General features: G+C 38.0%; 1 protein-coding gene and 1 long non-coding RNA gene across 3 annotated transcripts in view; one reads left to right on the top strand and one right to left on the bottom strand.

Annotated features, from left to right (window-relative positions):
* Positions 1–1,606: 1,606 nt before the first annotated feature.
* The window catches only part of ced-6 (PTB domain-containing adapter protein ced-6), a 68,691-nt gene continuing 45,840 nt past the window's right edge, over positions 1,607–24,457 (top strand). The window contains exon 1 of one of the 2 annotated variants that reach the window (XM_089735924.1): positions 1,607–1,966. Coding sequence is in view for 1 of the 2 variants with exons in the window: in XM_089735921.1 (XP_089592047.1) it covers positions 17,500–17,597 (98 nt within the window). In the remaining variant the exon portion in view is untranslated. Of the gene's footprint in view, positions 1,967–17,239; positions 17,598–24,457 lie in introns of those variants that run through there. The other variant, XM_089735921.1, reaches the window with a different exon arrangement.
* The window catches only part of LOC149503418 (uncharacterized), a 28,968-nt gene continuing 24,988 nt past the window's right edge, over positions 20,478–24,457 (bottom strand). Inside the window, exon 2 of the long non-coding RNA XR_016324778.1 lies at positions 20,478–20,720. This is a non-coding gene — a long non-coding RNA (uncharacterized LOC149503418). The remainder of the gene's footprint in view (positions 20,721–24,457) is intronic.

The following is a 24,457-nucleotide window of genomic DNA, read 5'->3' as shown; positions in this document are numbered from 1 at the left end:
TTTCATCCGAAAAAAGAATTTCCCGATATTTTTTTCCCGCGTACCGCTTCAACAAAGCGCGGCATCTCTTCAGTCTCAGGTCCATTAGACGAGCATTCAAACGATGTCTTGTTTTTCTTCAATATGCCCGAAGCCCTAAGTCTTCATTTAACACCCTTTTCACCGTGGTTCTGCTTAACCCCATCTGAAGGGCCAACAGTTTCTGAACTGGACACGGCTGGACCGATTTGGCTAATTTTGGTCTTGAATTATTTGTGGAAGTCCAGAGAAGGTTTATAATGTAAAGATAAATATGAAAATGCGCGGAATTCAATAAAAATATCAATTTTGGTTTTTCCTTTGATGTCCCCCTTTGGACGGATTCCTTTTGTTTGTTTTAAGTATATTTTATACAAAATTTTAGGTCTTTTATTTATCGATTGAGGCACTACGAAGTCTGCCGGGTCAGCTAGTTGTTCTATGTTTATCTATTTTGCTCATAGTGTATTTTTACTCGTGTTTTTTCGTGGTTGTTCGTCAATCAAAAAAAATATCGCTCAGGTCGGAACGAAACAAAAATAGATCCTAATTGAGATAAGTTATAATAAACTTCTTAGTGATGTCATCAACTAGGACGTGACCAACGCGAAAATAGCATCAGTGATAGAATGTAAAGCTCGAACTAGAGGGTTTTCAATGTAATTTTCAAAATTTCAAATTTTCAAACATCCAAAGTACTGTTAGACAGTCTGTGGCCGCGAAAAGTGAAATATTCGTGACTCGAAACGCCGGGAATAATATCGAGGAGTGAAAGGTTGTTTGGTGTAAGCGATATTTCGGCTAATACGCGACATTTATCTTTGTAATTAAAGGTGCATTTTATTCGTAATAGAATCAACAATTCGATGTTTTTATTTGAACCTTAATTAAGTTTAACGGTAGGCAGCGGCTTGGCTCTGCACCTGGCATTGCTGAAGTCCATGGGCGACGGTAACCACTCACCATCAGATGGGCCGTATGCTCGTCTGCCTACACGGGCAATACAAAAAAAAGTTAACCCCTTTCAAGTAGTTAAAGTGATAGATTCTGCGAAGCACCGCTCTTGCTAGGGTCAGTGTTAGCAACACTCCGGTTTGAGCCCCGTGAGCTCATCTACACGTCCAGGAGAAGCTGAATAGCCTCTCAAGGTACAGGTAGGGAAAAAAGTTACGCTATTCGTGTTGTTTTGTCACGTACAAATGATTTTCGGGTAACTTTGAAAACTGTCAAACATGACACAATATGCTCTTATGATAAATGCCACCTTAATACGTATATTTTATCTATGATAGCCACTTCAAACCTGAGTTTTACAGAGACCTTGTGCATTTTTTCATGAAACAATGTCTCTAATTTGGTTTTTTTTTTGTACCCGTTGACTGTTTTTTTTTTCTGCATGTACACGTTTTATCGCGTTTCGATTGTAAAGCATGATGATATGAGAAAAAAAATAACGCTTCGTTCGCGTTCCGTTGCTCTTTTTGATTTCAAAATACTGCGAACACAAAATGAGCGTTGGTAAACACAAGTATGTCGTGTTGTGACTATGCAAAGCCTCTTTTCAACTTGGTAACGCTTGAACGGGCCAGCTTAGGGGCCAGTCGCGAGCGGGGGGCTGCACGGGAAAGACGTCTCACGAAACGCGTTTCGGAAAAAAAATCGCAAAATATTCAATTGAATCTTATGTTGTTTTTTCGACAACATTAACCAATACGGGATTGTTTTTAAAAGAAACGAAACTCGTCGTGTGTTTTCGAAATACTTTATTCATTAGTTTACGACGATCTAAAACCGGTTGGACGAAGCAACAGTTATATAAAGTTGTTTCGCACTAACCACCACACCGGGTGAGTTAAGACGAAAAAGTGTTAGAAAACTACGTTGTTTTTAAAGATTTCTTTTTGTTATATTATTTTGTGTGAAATCGAGCAAACAGAAGCGGAATCAGGTGAGCGTTTTTTTTTTCTTCTTTTTCTAATTCACTAACGCGCTTTCTCTCGGCGTAGGGTGATGTGTAATGTGAGTCATTCGCCAAGAATTCTTTTGTGTCACATCCCTAAATACAGATTAAAATAAACAGTTAGATGTATGTATGTACTTTGTTCATTTACCTGTGCAATGGTCGGGCCATACAAAAAAAACATGTTCATTGCAAATCGCAACCACAAATGTGTTTCCGTAAATCCTCAATTTTATGCTTACCTAAGTATAATGAAATAAGACTCCGTATTACAAACCTCAAATATGCAGTTACAATATGTTTGAAATATGAAATAGATAAATTCGACCACAAAGAATTGGAATTTCATAGAGAAATTTATAATCTTGAAAGTGTAGGTATACAAAAAAAGTAGGTTATTTGGAGTTTCGAACATATTTTTGTATGTTAATTAAATATTTAATTTCGACATCTGAGAATTCTGTTTTAAAATAAGTTTTAACAATATATTTCTGGCGTACATTTTTAGTAAGACAAATATTGATTACAGTTATTTAAACGAAGTATATCTGGGGGTACTTACATTAATCTGTTATGGTTTAAACCGTATGTTGATAATGCCCTTTTAATATGCGTTAGGGATCACGAATACTCAATGACTTCAAGAGGTCGGTTTGGATAGATAATTTTCACACGCATCAAGTACCGATAACTAAACAAAACTTACATTAATCTGTTATGACTTAAAGCGTATGTTGATAATGCCCTTTTAATATGCGTTAGGGATCACGAATACTCAATGATTTCAAGAGATCAGCTTATATAGATAATTTTCACACGCATCAAGTACCGATAACTAAACAAAAACTTTATAATTTCGCTCCAATATCCTTACCAGTATCGACAACATGAAAAGAAAGGTAAAATAACTCGTTAATTAGCTCTGCTATGTGGACGTGTTTTCTTTTTATTTTTAAAACATCGTTTATGAATAATATACGGAATATTTATTATTGTTTTCAAAATAGACATTGGTGACAAAGGTTTGTCAGCATTTGCCCACTGAGTGTCTTGTCGGATCTTCTCAGTGGGTCGCGAGTCCGATCGGTAGATTCTGCGAAACACTGCTCTTCCTAGGGCTAGCTAGTGTTTTTATTGAAGCCAGCGTCGGAACGGTACTTCGATAAGCTATGCGTCATGATAATCGCCTTATCGTTGCCGCCGCTGACTACTCCCCGAATCCTGATCACGCAGGAGCCAGTCACCGTCGACGCCCTAGACGACACATCCTTACGGATCCATCAGATACGATAACCTTTGCATTAGACGCCTTCAGCTCTAACACTAGGAGCAGGCTTAGGGACCCCGGTAACCGTACTCGTCGAACTCGACAAAGAGTTCGACGTGCAATCTAACCCATGAATCAGCTCGCTGAGTTTCTCGCCGGATCTTCTCAGGGGGTCGCGATTCCGATTCGGTAGTAGATTCATTCGCGAAGCAGCTGCTCTTGAGCTGTTATGTCTTCTTCGGAGGCGCTCTGACAGCTGTTCGCAAATCCCACCCCTTCTGGCTGAGCCTTTGCTCGCTCACATGTCCTGGTGAAACTGGAAAGGCCTCCGGGCCACCAGTAATCCTTCAATCATAAAAAAAAAAACGGACAAGTTGCAAGGTCTTCTTGTATAAATTGATACGACTATATTCAAATCAGTAGGTACTTTTAAGAAAATAACAAGAACATCCACGACGAAGGAATTATCTACATATTAATACGTGAAGCAAAAATTTTGTAACCCTTTTTACGAAAATCGCGCGGACGGAGGAGTATGATTTTCCTACACTTATAGAGAATATAGAGAAGGAGTGCAGAATGCTAATATTTTTTTATTACTATACATAAAAAATACAATAAGTAAATAAATAAAAAACATCACACACGCTACCATGTATTTGACACACACACACATATATATATTTATTGTTTAAGTCTGTGGTCAACTCAATTTGACTATAGTAGAATTATTTTGTCCGTGCAGTTTGGGCCATAAAACATAGCCCGGCTAGGGCGGTGAGCATGTTGCGCGGGCGCAGCGCCATTATCGATAAAAACAAATGAGTCATCGAAGTCAGGTACATGGTGGCGGGGTGGTATACGAAGGGTGGTGAGACATTGTTATGTTATGAGTCATTTGTGCTTACCTGCAAGTTATAGAACATTATGTCGAAGAGAAATGTGTTTTTATGCATTCGTTCTCTGAATTTCTTTAGTGACACAATGGCTACTCCTTTGTTTTGTATCAAAACGGCAGAATTTATTCAAAATAATATTTGCACGTGTTGTTATCAACAATGTGTTAAAAAAATTCGCTGAAATAAGAATAGCTCCCGAAAAGTTACAAAGTGCTAATTTCTGCCGTTCTCGTTAACTTGCTGCGGCGATATGTGGTGTAAGTGTTCGATTAGTGATTTTTTCTTTCATTTTTATCACTAACCCACAAAATGATAAAACTAAATACACTATCGATAACGTTTATCGACCACAATAATGCGCATCACTATGCCCGTCCATAAGGCTCGCGAGTGGAAGAGAGAGCGAAATACTCGCTTCACCGCTCCGATTTTTATGACCCAAACTGCACGGACAAAATAATTCTACTTATAGATAGACTAACACAATAGATTAATCATGTTTATCTTGAATATTATTTGTCTAGTGTAGCCTTGGCGAAATCTGTGATTATAGAAGTGTAGTCTTTGACAATAGAACCTTAATAATGTTCAAACTTATAATTTCAATTAATTAAAGTCGATTTTCGACTACTGAGGGGCCACTAGTATTTTTTTTTTTTTTTTTTTTTTATTGCCCTTGTAGGCAGACGACAATAAACATTAATGACGCAATAATTTGTGTATTCGCTATTGGTACAGCGTCCTTTGAGCCTGCACGGTTTGTACGGATAACACCGTCCTGTCCATTTCTGGTATAACCCAAGCGCTATCCAAGACAGCCGAGTCTCCGAACTCATATCTTAATGACCCATTAATACGTGCTCAATCTCGAATACAGCGACCGGTTCAATGATTACAAGCTAGTACCGCAGAGCCACTGATATAGTACTCGGTCTCCGTTTTCAGTAGTAGTAGTTTTATTTTTCCAACTGGAAAGGCAAAGGTGTCAGTCATACCATACAGTCTAATCTTTTTTTTATGTATGAAAAATGATAATATGAAGTGAAATGAAATGAAGTAGATTAATACGAAACATGAGATGAGATGATATATGATGAAATATGACTTGAGTAAAATGGTGGTCATTTATTGATACTTTATAGAGGATCCCGAGGAGCTACGTCCAGCGGCTTTGTTTTATTTTCCCACATTTGTGCACTTTCACAGATACTAAACAGCTATTAAACCGCCGTTATTACACATTTAAACCTGAAGAAACGCTAAATAGACAAAATAAAACAAATCACACAACTTCAGTTCTTGCGTTCCCGCCAAAAAGTCCTCATCGTTTTCAAGCTGACATAACATTATTGTTCCTCCATGGACCTCTATGTTCTTTGTAGGCAAACGGATTTTGGATTGTGGTTACTGTCGCTTATTGACTTCAACAATGCCACGGGCACAGCTAAGGTGTTACTTACCACTGAGTGCTCTTCGCAAGCCTCGTTTGACATATTTTTTTTCTATTCGAAGTCGGTTTTTGTTAGAGCTTGTCTACTTACAAAATTATTTAACGATAATTTATGCATCCGTAGAATAAAATGCGAACACGGCCGCCATTGTTGTCGTAAATTTTCACCGTATGACATTAGTATTAGCGGCCATCGAACGTTGCCGCCGAAAACGGTTCTTGTACGCTTTCAGAAGACGTGATTGGCCTACGCGAGCACCCGCAGGCCTGTAATTGGTGAACCCTGTAATAATAGTTGCTTTCTCTGATTGCTTACTTTCGCTTTGTCTGTGGTGTGGCGGTTGTTTTTTTTTTTTTTTGTTTTCTAATTGCTAATTGTTGCGGTTCAATGAAGCTGCTGGTGTTCAAGGATAGGGTTGAGTAGTGTTGATTGACTCGATGGTGCAGTAATTAGCGACTCTGAATGTTGCGTCGCGCGTTGTGTAATAAACAGGTTTGTTTGATCTTTGTCTTGTTATTTATTATCTATCATCATTGTCCTGTCCTACTCCCTGTCACCCGTGGTCGGCGCAACATGTTTTCTCCTTCCATACTCACCTATCATATACCATTGTGGTTCCTAAGGAACGTGGATCTCCATGATGACCTGGAGCTTGACTCAATCAGTAAGTATCTACAGTCGGCATCAATGCGCCACTTTGAGAAGGCAGCACGACGGGAAAACCCTCTTGTCGTGGCCGCCGGGAACTACATAACCGATCCTGTAGACCGAATGGTAAATAGTCGACGTCGCCCTAAACACGTCCTTGCGACGAAGGGCTCGACGAGTGAATTAACCCATAAACACAGCCCACTGAGTTTCTCGCCGGATCTTCTCAGTGGGTCGCGTTTCCGATGCGGTGGTAGAGTCTTCGAAGCACTGCTCTTGGTAGGGCCAGTGTTAGCAAACGCTTTCGGTTTGAGCCCCGTGAGCTCATCTACACGTTAGGATGAAGCTGAAATAGCCTCTCAGGCATCAGCATAGGTAGGAAAAAAAGTACCATTTCTTCGCTCACTCCCCTTCTACACATATCGTCTTTCACGCAATCCATCCATTTCTTCTTAGCTCTACCTCTTCCTCTATATTCTTCCATATTCATAGTTAACACTCTCTTGCCAATCTCATTTTCATTTCGTCTAATCACATGTCCATACCATCCCAAACGCGCACTCCTCAGCTTCTCTGTCACAGGTGCCACTTTCAGACTCCCTCTAACATATTCATTCCGTATTCTATCCATTCTCGTAACTCCACACATCCATCGCAACATTCGCATCTTTTTTTTTATTGCTTTTGTAGGCAGACGATCATACGGCCCAGCTGATGGTGAGTGAAGTTGAAGATTCTGATAACTGATAGCTAACTGTTTATAAATTCCAATTAATAAATCACTTAGCACAAAATGACAATAAAAAAACGCAAAAAGGGCTAATTGTGTCTACTAAAATCTATATCTCTGTACATAAATAAAAATAACTGGCAACAATAACGCAAAAGTCGCTGGATCATTCCTATAATGTTGGTACATAATTTCGTAATCCCACGTATCAATTACTTACCGCCAACGATGTGAAAAAAACATGACAAACAACATTCATTCTCATAATAAAATACTATACAGCAAATTTTAGGAACAAGCTTTATCGTCTCTAATTACGTGTAAACAAAAAAAAAATGGAAATCCCGAGTAAAATTTACAAAAAAAAAAACATTTCATGTTATCAGCGCTTGAAGCAGAAAAAAATAAAAAAAATAAAACGATCTTGTCCTTTTCTAAGTTCATATTTTAGAACGAGATAGAGAAATGGACGGAAATGTTTTTGAATTGTCAACAACGTAATGAGCAATCAAAATGGCGAATGTGGACATTTGCAGCTACATAAATACGCGGAGCGTGGACCGCGCGTAATATGTATACGAACCGATGAAAGGCTAGTAGTACAATAATACAATAATAAACAAGTGTTTCTAGTAAAATAAGTAATATTGTTATGAATATAGAAAAAGGTAAAGACATAATACAAAATCATAAAAAACAAGAAAACCTACTTCGACAAAATATGTAGATTGAGAATATTTATCAATATATGTAGGCGAAATTAATTAATTTTTCATTAAAATTACTTAAAACAATTATTATTGTCACTATCATAATTTCAAAAACAACTTTGTCATTCTCGATAAAATTTAAATAGGGCAACAATATACCTACTATCTATTTGCCCAAAAAAAGTTCTTAGGTACTTACATACATATTTAAAAAAACAGTCGCATTTAGAACCCCCTCCTTTTTTGAAGTCTGTTAAGATTAGATAAACATCACAATCTCCTCTATCTCTCTCTCTCTCATTATCTCATATATTTATTTTAACTAGTGGTCGCCTTGTGATCGAATTTCGATCATAATTTATTTAAATTATAAGCTTAAATATCATTAAGGGTCTCTTGCCAAAGACTATGCTTCTTTAATGACTGATTTCGCCAAGGCTACGCTATAGGCAAATAATATTAAAGACAAACAATAATAATCTATTCTTAATTTGATCACAGAAATTAAACAATAAACAACAGAGTATGTTATATGCGTATGTGTGTGTCAAATACATAGTAGTGTGTGTAAAGTTTTATTTATTGATTTAAAAAAAAAAAATTAGCATTGTGTACTTCTTGTTTATAATATTTATAAGTGTGGGAAATTCCATAGTCCTCCGTCCGCGCAATTTTCGAAAAAAGGAGTAAGTACAAAGTTTTGGCTTCACGTATTAATATATAGATTATTTACTAGCCTTAGTTTTAAGTTTAAAAAAAACAAAATTCGGAAATAGGTTTTCATATAGTGCAGTCAACAACAAAAACGATTTTATTTTATTTTATTGCCTAGATGGTTGGACGAGCTCACAGCCCACCTGGTGTTAAGTGGTTACTGGAACCCATAGACCCTTCAAACCGAAACGCATTACTGCTTCACGGCAGAAATAGGCGGGGCGGTGGTACCTACCCGTGCGGACTCATAAGAGGTCCTACCACCAGTAATTACGCAAATTATAATTTTGCGGGTTTGATTTTTATTACACGATGTCATTCCTTCACCGTGGAAGTCAATCGTAAACAATTGTTAAGTACGTATTTCATTAGAAAAATTGGTACCTGCCTGCGAGATTCGAACACCGTTGCATCGCTATATACGAATGCACCGGACGTCTTATCCTTTAGGCCACGACGACTTCAAGGAATAATATATAGGTCTTGACTGTAGTACTAGCAACAACAAAAAAGTCAATTTAATACATACCTACTTATAATTATCTAGCGGCCCGCCTTCGCTTCGCTTTCGAAACTGCAATTTATTATATTATTGATTTCTCCACTATTTAATTGATGTTATTATACATATAAACCTTCCTCTTCAATCACTCTATCTATAAAAAAACCGCATCAAAATCCGTTGCGTAGTTTTAAAGATTTAAGCATACATAGGGATATAGGGACAGAGAAAGCGACTTTGTTTTATATATGTAGGTTTGACCGTCGGTTTGAATATGGTCGAATTTCCTTCGTTAGGCGAACATTAGTTAGCTAAAACAGACAGAGAAGCCACACGGCTCCACTGACGTTAGGCAGTACTTAGGAATATGGAGAGTGGGGTTCCTGTTAACCTTTCCAGTTTATCCTGGACAGGTGGGCGAGCACGGCCTCAGACGGGAATTGTGGAATTTGCTAACAGCCACTTCCTGGTGGTAGAACCTCTTGTGAGTCCGCGCGGGTAGGTACCACCACCCCGCCTACTTCCGCCGTGAAGCAGTAATGCGTTTCGGTTCGAAGGGTGCGGTAGCCGTTGTAACTATACTGAGATCTTAGAACTTATATCTCGAGGTGGGTGGCGCATTTACGTTGTAGATGTCTATGGGCCCCACTAACCACTTAACACCAGGTGGGCTGTGAGCTCGTCCATCCATCTAAGCAATAAAAAAATATTTATGTATGTTTGTAACGGAATCTTTGAACATGATTTTGAACCCTTTCAAAACCTCGGATTAGCTCGAAATTTGGTATAGGTACCTATTAAGGACCGATGACATTTCAATATTTAAAAACAAATTGAAACAATTGAAATTTGAAAAGCGTGGGGTGCTTTTCAGTAATAAAAGTACTTATACCATGCACCCCACGCTTTTTTACAATAAAATCCATTTTTCATACACTATTTTTAATTCAAATGTATTTTCTATTTTTTAGTTGGATTTTCTATAAAAGCGTATTTTGTTAGTTTTTTTTAATTTTTCATTTAAAATAATTCATCTAACACTTGTGTTTATGAATATACCATTCGGTTGTTCTGTTGTCTGTTCGCGGAAATACCAAAACATCGCGATGACACCGCATGGTACAGATTATCCTCTGTGACGTACGCTCGGCCAGCCGGTAGAGGACGGCGGTAAGCGAGATGACGCACGTGTATTTTATTAAGTAATATAAAATTCATATTGAGGGATGAAAGACTATTTGGTTCGAGCGATATTTTTGCAACATTACACGAAAGCCATTTAAAGTTTAAAATTTGGAATAAATATCATAACAAAAAAAAGTCCTCAGCTATTCGAATGGAGTAAGCTTAATTCAAGTTTAATTAAAAATATAGATTTATTTTCCTACCTATTCTAGCAAGCTCGACAGGTTATTCTAGAATCGCCGAGCTGTTGGTGAGCTCACGGGGCTCAAACCTGACGTCGTTGCTAACACGAACCCTAGCAAGAGCCGTGCTTCGCAGAATCTACCACCGGATCGGAAACGCGACCCACTGAGAAGATCCTGCGAGAAACTCAGTGGGCTGTGTCTGAGAGTTAAAAAGTTATTGTAAATAAATACGTCGCATTTAGATAGAACTCATAGCCAGAATAATTTGAAATATGAAAAAAAAGCATACACATTACTTTACTACACTGATCTCGATAATATTATCACAAACAAAACAGGAATACCCGACTATCCAAAAAAAAAACCCATTTGTCATTTTGAAACAGAAAAATCTGTGAAAACAATAACATTTTATTTATAAAAAAACTACATGCTTAATTGCTGTATGTCGGTAAGTAATTGGACGTAAAAAAAAAATTAATAATACAAGAAAACAAAGCTTAATTACAGCTAATTCATCAACGAATGATTCGCGCAATGTCATTTGAGCAACAATACGTGTTTCGTGTGACCTTGTCTCGAACAAAGGTTGCCTCTTTATAATGCACTAAAGTTTATTTATTTATTGTATTATTAAGTGCAATTGTTTATGAAGTGAAATTCGGCATTTCCTGTCTTTCTTTAAGCGTGTATTAATGAGAGTGTTTTTGCTAAGAGTCCTAGTTGTTTTTTGTTGATGTTGTTAAATGTCTCCCATCAAAAAAAAATTAATAATATTTTCTTTTTTAGAACAGAATTTGAGGAAAGGTATTTTGTTTTAAGTACTGAGACGAGTGTACAATCTTCCTTCCATCTGGAGTCCAGAAACGCATTAATGGTTCGCTGCAGAAATACGCAGAGTAGGTGATGCCTAATCGTATGGATTCAGCTACCACCAGAATCGGAAGACATAACATGTATTTTGAAACTCACTCCTAAAATAAGCAATGTTTTAAAATTCCGTATAGTTATGCAAATAGCAAAAAAATTGTAAAATTATATAAAATAATCTATACTCTATACCATAATATAATATAATATAATAATATTATAAAGAGGAAAGAATTGTTTGTTTGTTTGTTTCGAATAGGCTCCGAAACTACTGGACCGATTTGAAAAATTCTTTTTCCATTAGAAGCCGACATTGTCCCTGATGAACATAGGCTACTTTTTTTATTTTATTTTTTTGGTTTCATGTGTGTTTTAATGTTTCCGAAGCGAAGCGAGGGCGGGTCGCTAGTAATATTATAAAGAGGAAAGATTTGTTTGTTTGTTTGTTTCGAATAGGCTCCGAAACTACTGGACCGATTTGAAAAATTCTTTTTCCATTAGAAGCCGACATTGTCCCTGATGAACATAGGCTACTTTTTTTTATTATTTTTTTATTTTTTTCTTGGTTTCATGTGTGTTTTAATGTTTCCGAAGCGAAGCGAGGGCGGGTCGCTAGTAAATATATAAAGCTGAAGAGTTTGTTTGTTTGAACGCGCTAATCTCAGGAACTACTGGTCCGATTTGAAAAATTCTTTCAGTGTTAGATAGCCCATTTATTGAGGAAGGTTTTTTTTTTATTTTTTATTGCTTAGCTGTGTGGACGAGCTCACAGCCCACCTGATGTTAAGTGGTTACTGGAGCCCATAGACATCCACAACGTAAATGCGCCACACACCCTGAGATATAGTTCTAAGGTCTCAGTATAGTCACAACGGCTGCCCCACCCTTCAAACCGAAACGCATTACTGCTTCACGGCAGAAATAGGCGGGGCGGTGGCACCCACCCGTGCGGACTCACAAGAGGTCCTACCACCAGTAATTACGCAAATTATAATTTTGCGGGTTTCATTTTTATTACACGATGTTATTCCTTCACCGTGGAAGTCAATCGTGAACATTTGCTGAGTACGTATTTCATTAGAAAAATTGGTACCCGCCTGCGGGATTCGAACACCGGTGCATCGCTTCAACACGAATGCACCGGACGTCTTATCCGTTAGGCCACGACGACCAATATATAGGCTATATAACATCACGGTCAGACCAATATAAGTGGAGCACCAATAAATAATGTTTCAAAATATTTTCACTTTCTACGTAAATGAAGTGGGGGGTAAAATTTAGCATTATGCCAAAGTAACTATTCCACGCGGACGAAGTCGCGGGCAAAAGCTAGTATAAAATATAGATAATTACGTCGGGCACCTATGCTGACTGACGCAAGTATGCAAAGGCAGATCTTCGGCGAACTCAACTGCTGAGTTGTGGAATTTGCAGACGACGCCATCCACTGGACCGGTGGTCTGACACCGTTTTCGTTAAATTAAGATTAGTAATAAGTCAGCCTTAAGCTAGATTCGGTGTGGAATAAACATTCCTAAAATATAATTTCTATTTTTTAAAACGTCCTCCGCGTGGCCTGCAACTTGACTAGATACATAATAATAACAATAATAATAATAAAAAAGCTCGACCCTAGCCCGAATGTAAACAAGCCCTCCAGGTACCACTACCAAACTCAATTTGGAGGAGAAATTGCTCGAACAACATTTATCATTCAAACACTGCGAGGCCAGAAGGACTGACCCCATATAAAGTAAGATCGGCTAAAGTAAAAAAAAAAAAAACTATATTATGCGTAGTTTTGGTCTTGCTAGAGAATAAATCTAAGTTTGTACTTAAAAAAGACTATTCCAAAATAATAGATCCCGCTAAGCTCGAATTTGCACAATAAATCCGACCAAACCGACCCAAAATGAAAGTTTTTTTTTATTTTTTTATTCCTTAGATGTGTGGATGAGCTCACAGCCCACCTGGTGTTAAGTGGTTACTGGAGCCCATAGACATCTACAACGTAAATGCGCCACACACCTTGAGATATAGTTCTAAGGTCTCAGTAGAGTTACAACGGCTGCCCCACCCTTCAAACCGAAACGCATTACTGCTTCACGGCAGAAATAGGCGGGGCGGTGGTACCTGCCCGTGCGGACTCACAAGAGGTCCTACCACCAGTAAAGTGCTTAAAGCAGGTCTGAATATTTTTTGAGACTGCTGTGATACCGTTATTAGAAATTCAACATGGAATTCTCGAAGATTAAAAATCAACTTTTGTTGTTTATATTGAAGGTTAAGAAAAGATATATGAAGAAGATCTTCCACCGAGCGGGTAAAATTAATCTGTCGACCGATGCTTCTAATGTTTTTTTTGGGAATGAAGCATTACTGTTGGAGGTCTTTCCAGTTTCACTTAAACAGCAAAGGCTCACCAATGTTTTATTATACAAGTTCCGAACAATAATAAGCCTTCCCACAGACACAGCCCAATGAATTTCTGGCCGGATCTTCTCAGTGGGTCGCGTTTCCAAACCGGAGGTAGATTCTGCGAAGCACTGCTCTTGCTAGGGCCAGTGTTAGCAACACTCTGGCTTGAGCCCCGTGAGCTCACCTACATGTTAGGGCGAAGCTGAAATAGCCTCTCGAGGCTATCAGCATAGGTAGAAAAAAAAAACCTTAATCGTATAAATAAGAACAAAATGTTACTAGTGCGATTCAGGCATAACTCAAATATCTCTTGTTTTGTAATAGGTACCGCGACAAAGCGATCTCTTTCAACAAAAAGGTCGTCAAATCCATTGTCATCCATTGCTAAAGTACACGTCTACGGTTATTCAGCTTAACGGATTTCTCGGTTTAATTGTCTAAGAAAATAAAAACCAGCACTAATGAACCTCTGACCGTAATTATGAAAATAGAAGCCAACACCCAAACAGAATAGGGTTTAATTTTGTTTATTATAATTAACGTCTAGCTATGTTGTTGTGTTCATTATTCTCGCGAAGTTTCTAGAAACACCATCAGCCGAATCAGTATTGTATAGTTTTTGTGTCGTTTCAAGCAACTTTAAAAGTTACTAGTGGTCCCGCAGTAGTCGAAATTCGACTATAATGAATTGGTATTGTAAGTTTGTACACTATTATGATTGTATTTTATACTTTTATAATCACACATTTCGCCAAGGTTACTCTATAAAAAAATATGAATAAAGACGAACAATATTTAATCTATTCTCAATTTGACCACAGTCGTCAAGAACAAAAGTTTGACAATAAATAGTATGCATGCGTGTGTGCGTCAAATACATGGTATGTAGTGTGTGTCATGTTTTCTTTATTGATTTAATGTATCTTTTATGCATTATTTAAAAAAAATGTTAGCATTGTACACTTCTTCTCTATATTCTCTATAAGTGTGGAAAATTTCATACTCCTCCGTCCGCGCAATTTTCGTAAAAAGGGATACAAAGTTTTTGCTTCACGTATTAATATATAGATTAGATTTTGTGTAGCAACAATGATTCGATTTCCGTCTCGCTTTCACACAGCCTATCTCTGTCGGTGCTTGTACAGTTTTTTAATAGCTTCAGATAAGACCTCACAAAGAGAATGAAGTTGTCGGTCTTTCGACCCGAATTCGAAATTTCAATTACAGAAGATTTAAAACAAAATTTGAAGCAATTAGGCGCGGGAGTAGCCTAACACTTAGCATCGTCGCCCAAAGCACGTCATTACGGATTCTCCCGATCCATTAACGGTGCTTTTAGGCACCACAAGCACCGGTCATCGTCCTCGTCGAACCCGTCGCTTGCGACGAAGGGCTGGACGAGTGAATTAACCCATAGACACAGCCCACTGAGTTTCTCGCCGGATCTTCTCAGTGGGTCACGTTTCCGATCCGGTGGTAGATTCTGCGAAGCACTGCTCTTGCTAAGGGTCAGCGTTAGCAACACTCCGGTTTGAGCCCCGTGAGCTCACGTACACACGTTAGGATGAAGCTGAAATAGCCTCTCAAGGCTATGAGCACAGGTAAAAAAAGCATTGATGATGTTTATGACGGTGCTTACTCGACATCCAGCGGAAATCATACTGGTATCTTATTAGGGCAATAAAAAGGACAAGCACCACCGACTAAAACTGGAATATACGCTTTACTACCCTTTTAAAATAACATATAAAAATCAGCTGACACACGATGAGGACAGTTTCATGTCTAGTGGTTAAATGTTTATAAAGTCGTCGTGGCCTAAAGGATAAGACGTCCGGTGCATTCGTCTCGAGCGATGCACTGGTGTTCGAATCTCGCTGGCGGGTACCAATTTATCTAATGAAATACGTACTCAACAAATGTTCACGATTGACTTCCACGGTGAAGGAATAACATCGTGCAATAAAAATCAAACCCGCAAAATTATAATTTGCATAATTACTGGTGGCAGGACCTCTTGTGAGTCCGCGCGGTTAGGTACCACCACCCTGCCTGTTTCTGCCGTGAAGCAGTAATGCGTTTCGGTTTGAAGGGCGGGACAGCCGTTGTAACTATACATGAGACCTTAGAACTTATATCTCAAGGTGGGTTGCGCATTTATGTTGTGGATGTCTATGGGTTCCAGTAACCACTTAACACCAGTTGGGCTGTGAGCTCGTCCACCCACCGAAGCAATAAAAAAAAAAGTAATACACCACATTTATCTCAATAATTAAAGGTGCGTTTTATTTATTATTAACATCAACAGTACGGTGTTCTTAATTGAACATCAATTAAGTTTACTCCATTCAAATAGCTGAAGAAGCTTTCTGTTATATTTTTTCCAAATTTTAAACTTCATATGCCTCTCGTGTAAAGTTGCAAAAATGTCACTTAAACCTTTTACCTCTCGATATAAAATACAGACTATAAGTTTGTTTGTTTGTTATAGTGGCGATTTTAACCGCAAATATCCGTGTGCATCTTAAATAAAAAATTGAAATAAATCGATAACAGACCACCAAGTGTCTTTTGAATTGTCAATTCATGTACACATTTGACGAGCGTACACGAGAACTAGTACGCGTAGTACAAGTTTTTTATCATGAATTTTTTTTCCAAATTTTATACTTTATATGGCTCTGCTCTAAAGTTGCAAAAATTACGCTTATGCCACATAGCCACACCCCTCGATGTCATCGCCCGGTGTATACCAAATATGTCAGAATTCCTTGTGAAAATAACATAAAATTCTTGAAATCTAAACGACGAAAGCTTTTTCTAGTAACTTGTTCGTAAAGCAACCTAAAACCGTTCAACAAAAAGATTTTACTCGGATAATATGTATCTTAGCTTAAGCCATACTACATATCAATCCGTTCAGAATTTGAGGCGATGTAGCGTGACCTTATGAATTGTTTGACTCCTATGTGATGACATCATGGTCTTTAAATACCTACTTAAATCTGATCTCAATCGCTAGCTTGCTACTTGGAGGCTAAGCAACACAATATCTATATGTATTTTCAATGGGCTATAGAAATTATTCTACGTATTGCTTAATTTGACCGCAGTGAACATAGGTTTTCATTGTTAAGGAATCATTAAAGAAACAAATTATATTTTGTAGCATTATAAGTATTTGTACTTTCAAAATTTAGTAGCATAATAAGTAACTTTGCGGTCTGGTTTTCATTAACAATTGTTTCGCGAATGCCAGTGACTTTACGTAGTCACGACTCGACATTACAGCCTATCCGTATTGACATTATCATTGGCATAGTCACGATTGTGTAATACTGGGCGTCCACAATCTCAGCTCTGAACAATAAGGAACATATATTTAACAGTAAAATACGACTAAGTTTAATAACGTCCTTAAAGTTTTCACAACGTTTATGACCAAGTCGAAACAGTACTCACATTCACTCTGATTTAAATGAAAGCAAAACCGAAATTAGCAACAGTCGCCTTTCAATTGTCGACCGCTGTGCAGAAAAATTAAAACAACTTCAATATTAATTTACTAAAAAAAATTGTTTCCCTATGCACAATAATTATTCGATTTATTCCGTTTTTATATTTTACTTGTGCATTGTAGCATAAAGCTATTCAATTATCACTGTAAACGAACTGTCGGGTCCGTTCGTCGGATGTCACATGTTGTATGAACTGTGCCACAGTACACTGCGTGTATCATCATCATTAAAATAATATCAATAATAGCTGGCCATCCTTAGTGCAACGTCGGACGTCAGCGGAGCGCGTTGTGTTCTAACCTCTAAAACGTCTTTTGTTAATACGTAATTCTATATTTGAATTTTTATTGTACAAATCTGTTTAGTCGTTTTTTTTTTTTTATTGTGTGCCTGTGTTTTTTTTTCTTCGTCCTCAATCATAATGATGGCGGACGGTGATGTTCCATTGGTAAACAGTTATTTAGGCAGTGAGATTGAATATGGCGCGAACGGATCGAAAAGCGGCAAAACTAACTCCAGGTCAGTAGATTATTAATATTGAAGAATTATATAATATGTATTTTAGATTTTTAGACGAATACTTTTAAGTTTCGTTGAGAAATATTTTCTGTTGTGGGTACATTAAAAATTGTGATTAACGATTTATAAAATTAAAAAAAAATTAACCGATATTCGTTGGTTGTCCATAAACGAATGTATCCGGCGCAGAGTTTCGTCATTTGAGGACATTTGATTGTGGTATGAATATAACGTGGGCACATGTCACTACGTTAATAACAAGTATACAAAATATCGATTCAATTGAATACAGCACACAATAAGATGAGGAAATCAAAAGTTGATCGAAATTTTAAAGGAAACATAAATCGTATACAGCACTCGCTTTGTTTCCAAACAAAATACTAAATTATACTCTAAAACTCTTTAGATTTCTAGCCGAACCTTGACGTGAAGGCCGCGAAGACTTCTCTTATGAATGCATTATAACTGGTTTTGTAGGTAACATAAAAGATTTTCGAAAGTACTTGTAAAGTAAATATTCTTAAATGGATACCTTTGCTTTTGTTTATTTAAAAAAAAAAACTATTCTCTGCCAACTGTCAAAATTATTTATGCGTTAGTTTTTCAATGATTCTTCCTTTTCTTTTTGAACATTATGTGCCGCCATTCTAGAGGTAATTATAGTTTTTTTTAAATAGTATTTAAATGAACATTATTTGATAATTAGATTGATAAGAACATGATTACCACAACCACAACCAAATTAATGACCTATTTAACATAACCTTAAAAATCATATAAATATTATAGGCAATATAATAAAACAGTTATTCATGTGATACCTAGTATTTTATTAGTTTTTTATTTATTATTTTCATACGTTTTCTCTAATATTTTACTTATGCAATTAAAACTTGTTTTACGAGATAAGCTCTCTTTTTTTTTTAAATTATCATTCCATTATTTTCGGCAATTCCGGCAGCTTTTTATAAGAGGTTTCATTTGCGTTAATTAAATGAAAAATCTCAAGCCCTGGAAATAGGTTTTTTTTTCCTTAATCTAAACTTATCCCTATGTATATTTCTGTGATCCTGTGTATACAAATTTTCACGATCATCGGTTGAGTAAGTATGAAGTGAAAGCGTAACAAACAAACAAACTTTCGCTTTTACAATATTTATTATTTGGATTACGTTTCCCATCGTTGAAGCAATGCAGCTTGCTAACCGCAAATGTCATGTCATCGTTCTATTTCGACAAGCATCTATATATTAATACGTGAAGCAAAAACTTTGTATCCCTTTTTACGAAAATTGCGCGGACGGAGGAGTATGAAATTTTCCACGCTTATAGAGAATATAGCGAAGAAGTGCACAATGCTAATATTTTTTTTAAATAATGCTTAAAAGATACATTAAATCAATAAAGAAAACATTACACACATTACATACCATGTATTATTGTCAAACTTTTGTTCTTGACGTCTGTTGTCAATTTGAATTGAGATTAAATACTCTTTGTCTTTGTTAATATTTTTTATAGTGTAGTCTTGGCGAAATTTGTGATTATAGAAGTATAAAATACAATCATAATAGTGTACAAACTGACAATTCCGATTAATTATAGTCGAATTTCGACTACTGCGGGACCTCTAGTATAGTTTAAATATAAATATAGAATTGGGAAGCCCACTAAGTTTCTCGTTGTATATCCTCAGTGGGTCGCGTTTTCGATCCGGCGGTTGCATCTGCAAAGTACTCCTCTTGGTAGGGCTGGTGTTAGCAAATTCGTTTGGTTAACTATGTCTAGTACTACATATAACTTATGGTTTCCTAGCTGTAGTGTTCGTAAAATGGATGCGACGCCCACTGAAATATATCACGGTACCGTCAACCCTGACATAATTAAGCAGCGGGACCATTGATGACAATTCGCCTGACAGAATGAAAAGTCCAACCATTATCGAGTTGTGCCTCAGACAGAGCCCACCGAAGTTTCTTCACCGAATCTTTTCAGTATGCCGTGCTTCTTATCCGGCGGTAGATTCTGCGAAGCATTGCTCTTATTAGGGCTGGTGTTAGCAAATTCGTTTGGTTAGACCCCCCTTTAACTCACCTAGTCGCTCGGTGAATTTAGTATGACCCCTCGAAGTCACTAGAATAGGTAGGAAACAAAATCCCAAGTTTCCATCGCTTATTACACTGCATTTCAAGAATAAAGTGTAGTATCATTCATAACAATTCTCAGTCTGTTGACAACCCTACTACAGACAATTAAGGCCAAAGCTATATAACCTAATAGCCTACAAACGTAAAATATCAAATTTAAAATTAATTCATCATAATGCAATTAATACTGGTCTGAATGAACTCAGTTGGAAATAAAGGTTCAAGGTCGAGTCGGAGACGGTACTTACTCATTATTGACCGGCTTAGGGTTCAAGATAAGCTTGATATGGTTGCACAAATGTAGAATTGGGAAGCCCACTGAGTTTCTCGCCGGATATCCTCAGTGAGTCGCGTTTCCGATACGGCGGTAGATTCTGCGAAGCACTGTTGTTACCTAGTTGTTCGGTGAATCTAGCATGACCCGTCGCGGTCACTAGAAAAGGACGATAAAAAAGAAGTGGCATTGTGGCGCATAAAAAAAATATATTCGGTTGTTGCACTCCTCAAATAATCCCTATTAAAATAATAAAAAAAAATAACTTACACCCTTTTTACGGCCTGCTCGTTCAATCGTCTTCGCCATCTTGCTTTTCTCGGTCATTCTCTTTTCCCTATCTTATCGCTTTCTCTCACTCACATATTAACGTTCCGTTTCACGCTCTCTTTTCATACGTTCCGTTCTTACCAATATCCTATATTTGAGTCGTCTATTATCAAAGGCGGCAATCTGTACATTTGGACAAAAAAAATTTATTGATATGTCAATACAGATTTATTTGAATATAATCGTCTCCTTCAAAGAATACGGTTCAAAACCTGCATTAAATAAAGGTTAATAGTTAACCTGTTATTTATCTAAGATGTCGTTCCGAAGAGTTTTGTGACTGCCAATGGAATACAAAGTCAATAATTCGTTTTTCTGATTTACCAATCATTGTCCAAAAGTCAGATTGCCGCCTTTGATAATAGTCGACTCATTTATGAGAAATGGAAATTTAACAGCGGACGATGAAGGTCTGATACATACTAGTGGTATGACCTCTTGTGAGTCCGCGCGGATAGGTACCACCACCCTGCCTATTTCTGCCGTGAAGCAGTAATGCGTTTCAGTTTGAAGGGTGGGACAGTCGTTGTAACTATACTGATACCTTAGAACTCATATCTCAAGGTGGGTGGCGGCATTTAGTGGGCTGTGAGCTCGTCCACCCATCTATGCAATAAAATAAAATAAAACCCTGAGTCGTCATCTCGATGCCTCGCACCAGAGCCATGTGTGCTATACCAGTTTATCTAGAACGTATCTCTAATAATATTTACTCTTCATACAAAATGTTATTTTCTAATTCAAATTTAAATACGATGTTACATCATTATTTGAACTTTATCTTGAATAATGCAGACATATGACGTTACGATAATATGATACGTAACTACATATAAAATTTCGTACGTATGTATCAGAGTTAGAACAAAAACAACACGGACTTTGGAAAATATTATTTTTATTTCCGGCGCTGGTAATGAACACTTTTGAGTTTAGTTTCTGCTACCAGATATAATTATAGGGTGAAAGACGGAGATGATATTGTAAAACAAATTCTTGTTGGTAAAATGGAAGGTTAGTAAGGTTGTGGAACCGCCCCCATGGGCTGACCACGTCTACGTCACGCTCAATTCCGCCATCTATAATGTTCCCCGAGTAACCGAACATAGAATGGCACATTATGATGAAAGTCACGGATGGAAGTGATCAGGTTCTTTGACTGAAGGAGGATGCATTATCTGAAGATTTCAGCAGAACATACGAGTATTAACAATAACTTCGAACAGGTGCACATTGTCTCCCTACTGAGTTTCTCGTCGGATCTTCTCAGTGGGCCGCGTTATCGATCCGGTGGTAGATTCAGCAAAGCGCTGCTCTTGGTAAGAGCCAGTGTTAGCAATTCTCTCAGGTTGAGCCCGTGAGCTCACCTACTAAGTTGGAATAGCCCCTTAGGCTACCAACGATTAGGTAGATTTTTTTTACAAACAACTATACATTCCAAACACAATGAAAGCTTGTTAACCAGAACCTTCGCGTAGATTGTAAAAGCACCGCTCTTGCTAGGGCTAGTGTTAGCCAACGTCGTCAGGCTTGAGCCCCGTGAGCTCACCTACTCGCTCGGTTACGCTGACATAACCCCCTAGCTGGTAACCTTAGGTAGGAAAAAAAAAGGTTATTCAAAGATTCCGTTACATACAAACAAACAAGCCAACAAAAGCGCGTTAAAAATAATAAAGGTAACCCCGAAAATCTTCTGATAAAACGAAGCTTCTACAACACGATAACAAGATTTTTGTTTAAAATTATTTAGCCACACACAATTATTAGGCCACGACGACTTTTTGTATCGCACAACACTAGGATGGTATCCACCGTGTTACAGGGGGGTTGGGGAGGGCTACCTTTACAAGCGGTTCTTTTACCTAATTGACTAATTTAGACTACACGGAATACTAATTGTAAAATTTGCTGGTGGTAGGACCTCTGTGAGCCCGCACGGGTAGGTACTGCCACCCCGCCTATTTCCGCCGTGAAGCAGTAATGCGTTTCGGTTCGAAGGGTGGGGTAGCCGTTGTAACTATACTGAGACCTTAGAACTTATATCTCAAAGTGGGTGGCGCATTTACTTTGTAGATGTCTATGGGCTCTAGTAACCACTTAACATCAGGTGGGCTGTGAGTTCGTCCAGCCATTAAAGCAATAAAAAAAAAACCCGAGAGTAGAATACAGTTTTCAAAGAAAATGACGTCATCCAACTAGGATATGCCTTTCCCGCGATAACCTTCCGCGTCCGAATGTGGTTACAATGTCTAGACTTAGACAATTAAAGGTTTCATGTACCGACAGGCGATTGGCGCGGTTTCGCTTGCGCTTAGAAAATTCGAGATGCCGGCCATTCTTAATTAAGTTGGGTACGCGGTTCGTATGTTCGAAATCGAGGGGTGAAAAGTTATTGGGTTTGAGCGACATTTTTGCGACTTCACAGAAAAGCCATTGAGCTATTCAATTTATAAACAAACAAATTGTTGATACTTATACCAAATAAAACGGGTCTTTAATTGCAAAGATAAATGCTGTGGGTTAAGCGAAATAATAATAACAAATGGATCATTCCCGATCCTGCGGACAGAATGGAAAGCAGTCGACGTCGCCCAAAACACGTCATCTCGGATCCTCCCGATCCACTAACGGTGCTTCTAGGTACTTCAAGCACCGGTCACCGTTCTCGTCGAACCCGTCGCTTGCGACGAAGGGCTCGACGAGTAAATTAGCTCTCAGACACAACCCACTGAGTTTCTCGCCGGAACTTCTCAGTGGGTCGCGTTTCCGATCCGGTGGTAGATTCTGCGAAGCACGGCTCTTGTTAGGGTTCGTGTTAGCAACGTCATCAGGTTTGAGCCCCGTGAGCTCACCTACAAAAGTTAGGGTTACGCTGAAATAGCCTCTCAAGGCTCTCAGCTTAGGTAGCAAATGGATACCATGGGACCAAGAGACAATACCTAACCTGACAAATATCCTGACTAGTATCAACAGGATTAAAAATAATGATGGTTTGTCACCTCTGCTCTAGTATATTAGCGAGCAATGTAATCCAAATCAGCTGCCAAGGATTTGGATGACCGTACCATTGGCCGACTATTATGCAATTGGCCGACACAGTTCGCGCTTGTTACAGATCTTACCTATGTATTAAAAAAAAAAAACAGTTCGTTTTTAGTAGCTTTTCCGATCGAGGTGAAGCTTTGTACGTTTGGCACTTCAAGGAAGGCTCTGGAATAGTGTCATTGTTGAAAGAATTCTTAATTTCATTTGGCGTCTACAGATGACGATTTTCATCTTTTTTTGAATTGCGCTGACCATATGTCGCAACGCACTGGTGGTAGGACCTTTTGTTACTGGTGGTAGGACCTCTTGTTGCTGGTGGTAGGACCCCTTGTGAGTCCGCGCGGGTAGTTACCAGCGCCCTGCCTATTTCAGCCGTGAAGCAGTATTGCGTTTCGGTTTGAAGGGTGGGGCAGCCGTTGTAACTATACTTGAGACCTTAGAACTTATATCTCAAGGTGGGTGGCGCATTTACGTTGTGGATGTCTACACGGGCTCTAGTAACCAATTAGCATCAGATGGGCTGTGAGCTCGTACAACCATCTAAGCAATAAAAATAAAAAAACGAAATGCTTTTTTTTTAACATGAAAGTTACCATTTCCGATCCTGCGGACCAAATGGTCAATAGTCAACGTCGTCCAAAACACGGCATTTCGGATCCTCTCGATCCACCAACGGTGCTTTCAGGCACCGCAAGCACCTTAAGCCCCGTGAGCTTAACTTAACTTGTTAACTTAACTAAGCTTAGCTTGTTAAGGTTACGCTAAAATTATCTTTCAAGACCAACAGCTAAGGTAGGAGAAAAAAAAAACTTGAGGTGTGTTCTAGTTATCCCAAGAATGGTACTATCGCAAGAAATTATTGCAAAATTTGATTCCTTCATCTCTGTTTTAACACTGTGACGTCGTCATGCTGGCAATGTAATATTAACAACTGATCTATTTTCATACAAAATCAAAAGGTCACAGCCCGGCTTTGTAGTAGTCTCATTACAGTGAAAACACAAATGGGTCGGTCAATAAAGAAAAAAATAAATTGTACAAAAACCTACTTACTACAATAA

The sequence above is a fragment of the Bombyx mandarina genome, chromosome 02, assembly GCF_030267445.1.
Source record: "Bombyx mandarina strain Sakado chromosome 02, ASM3026744v2".
Taxonomy (NCBI): Eukaryota; Metazoa; Arthropoda; class Insecta; order Lepidoptera; family Bombycidae; genus Bombyx; species Bombyx mandarina.
This window is presented reverse-complemented; position numbering and strand designations above follow the sequence as displayed.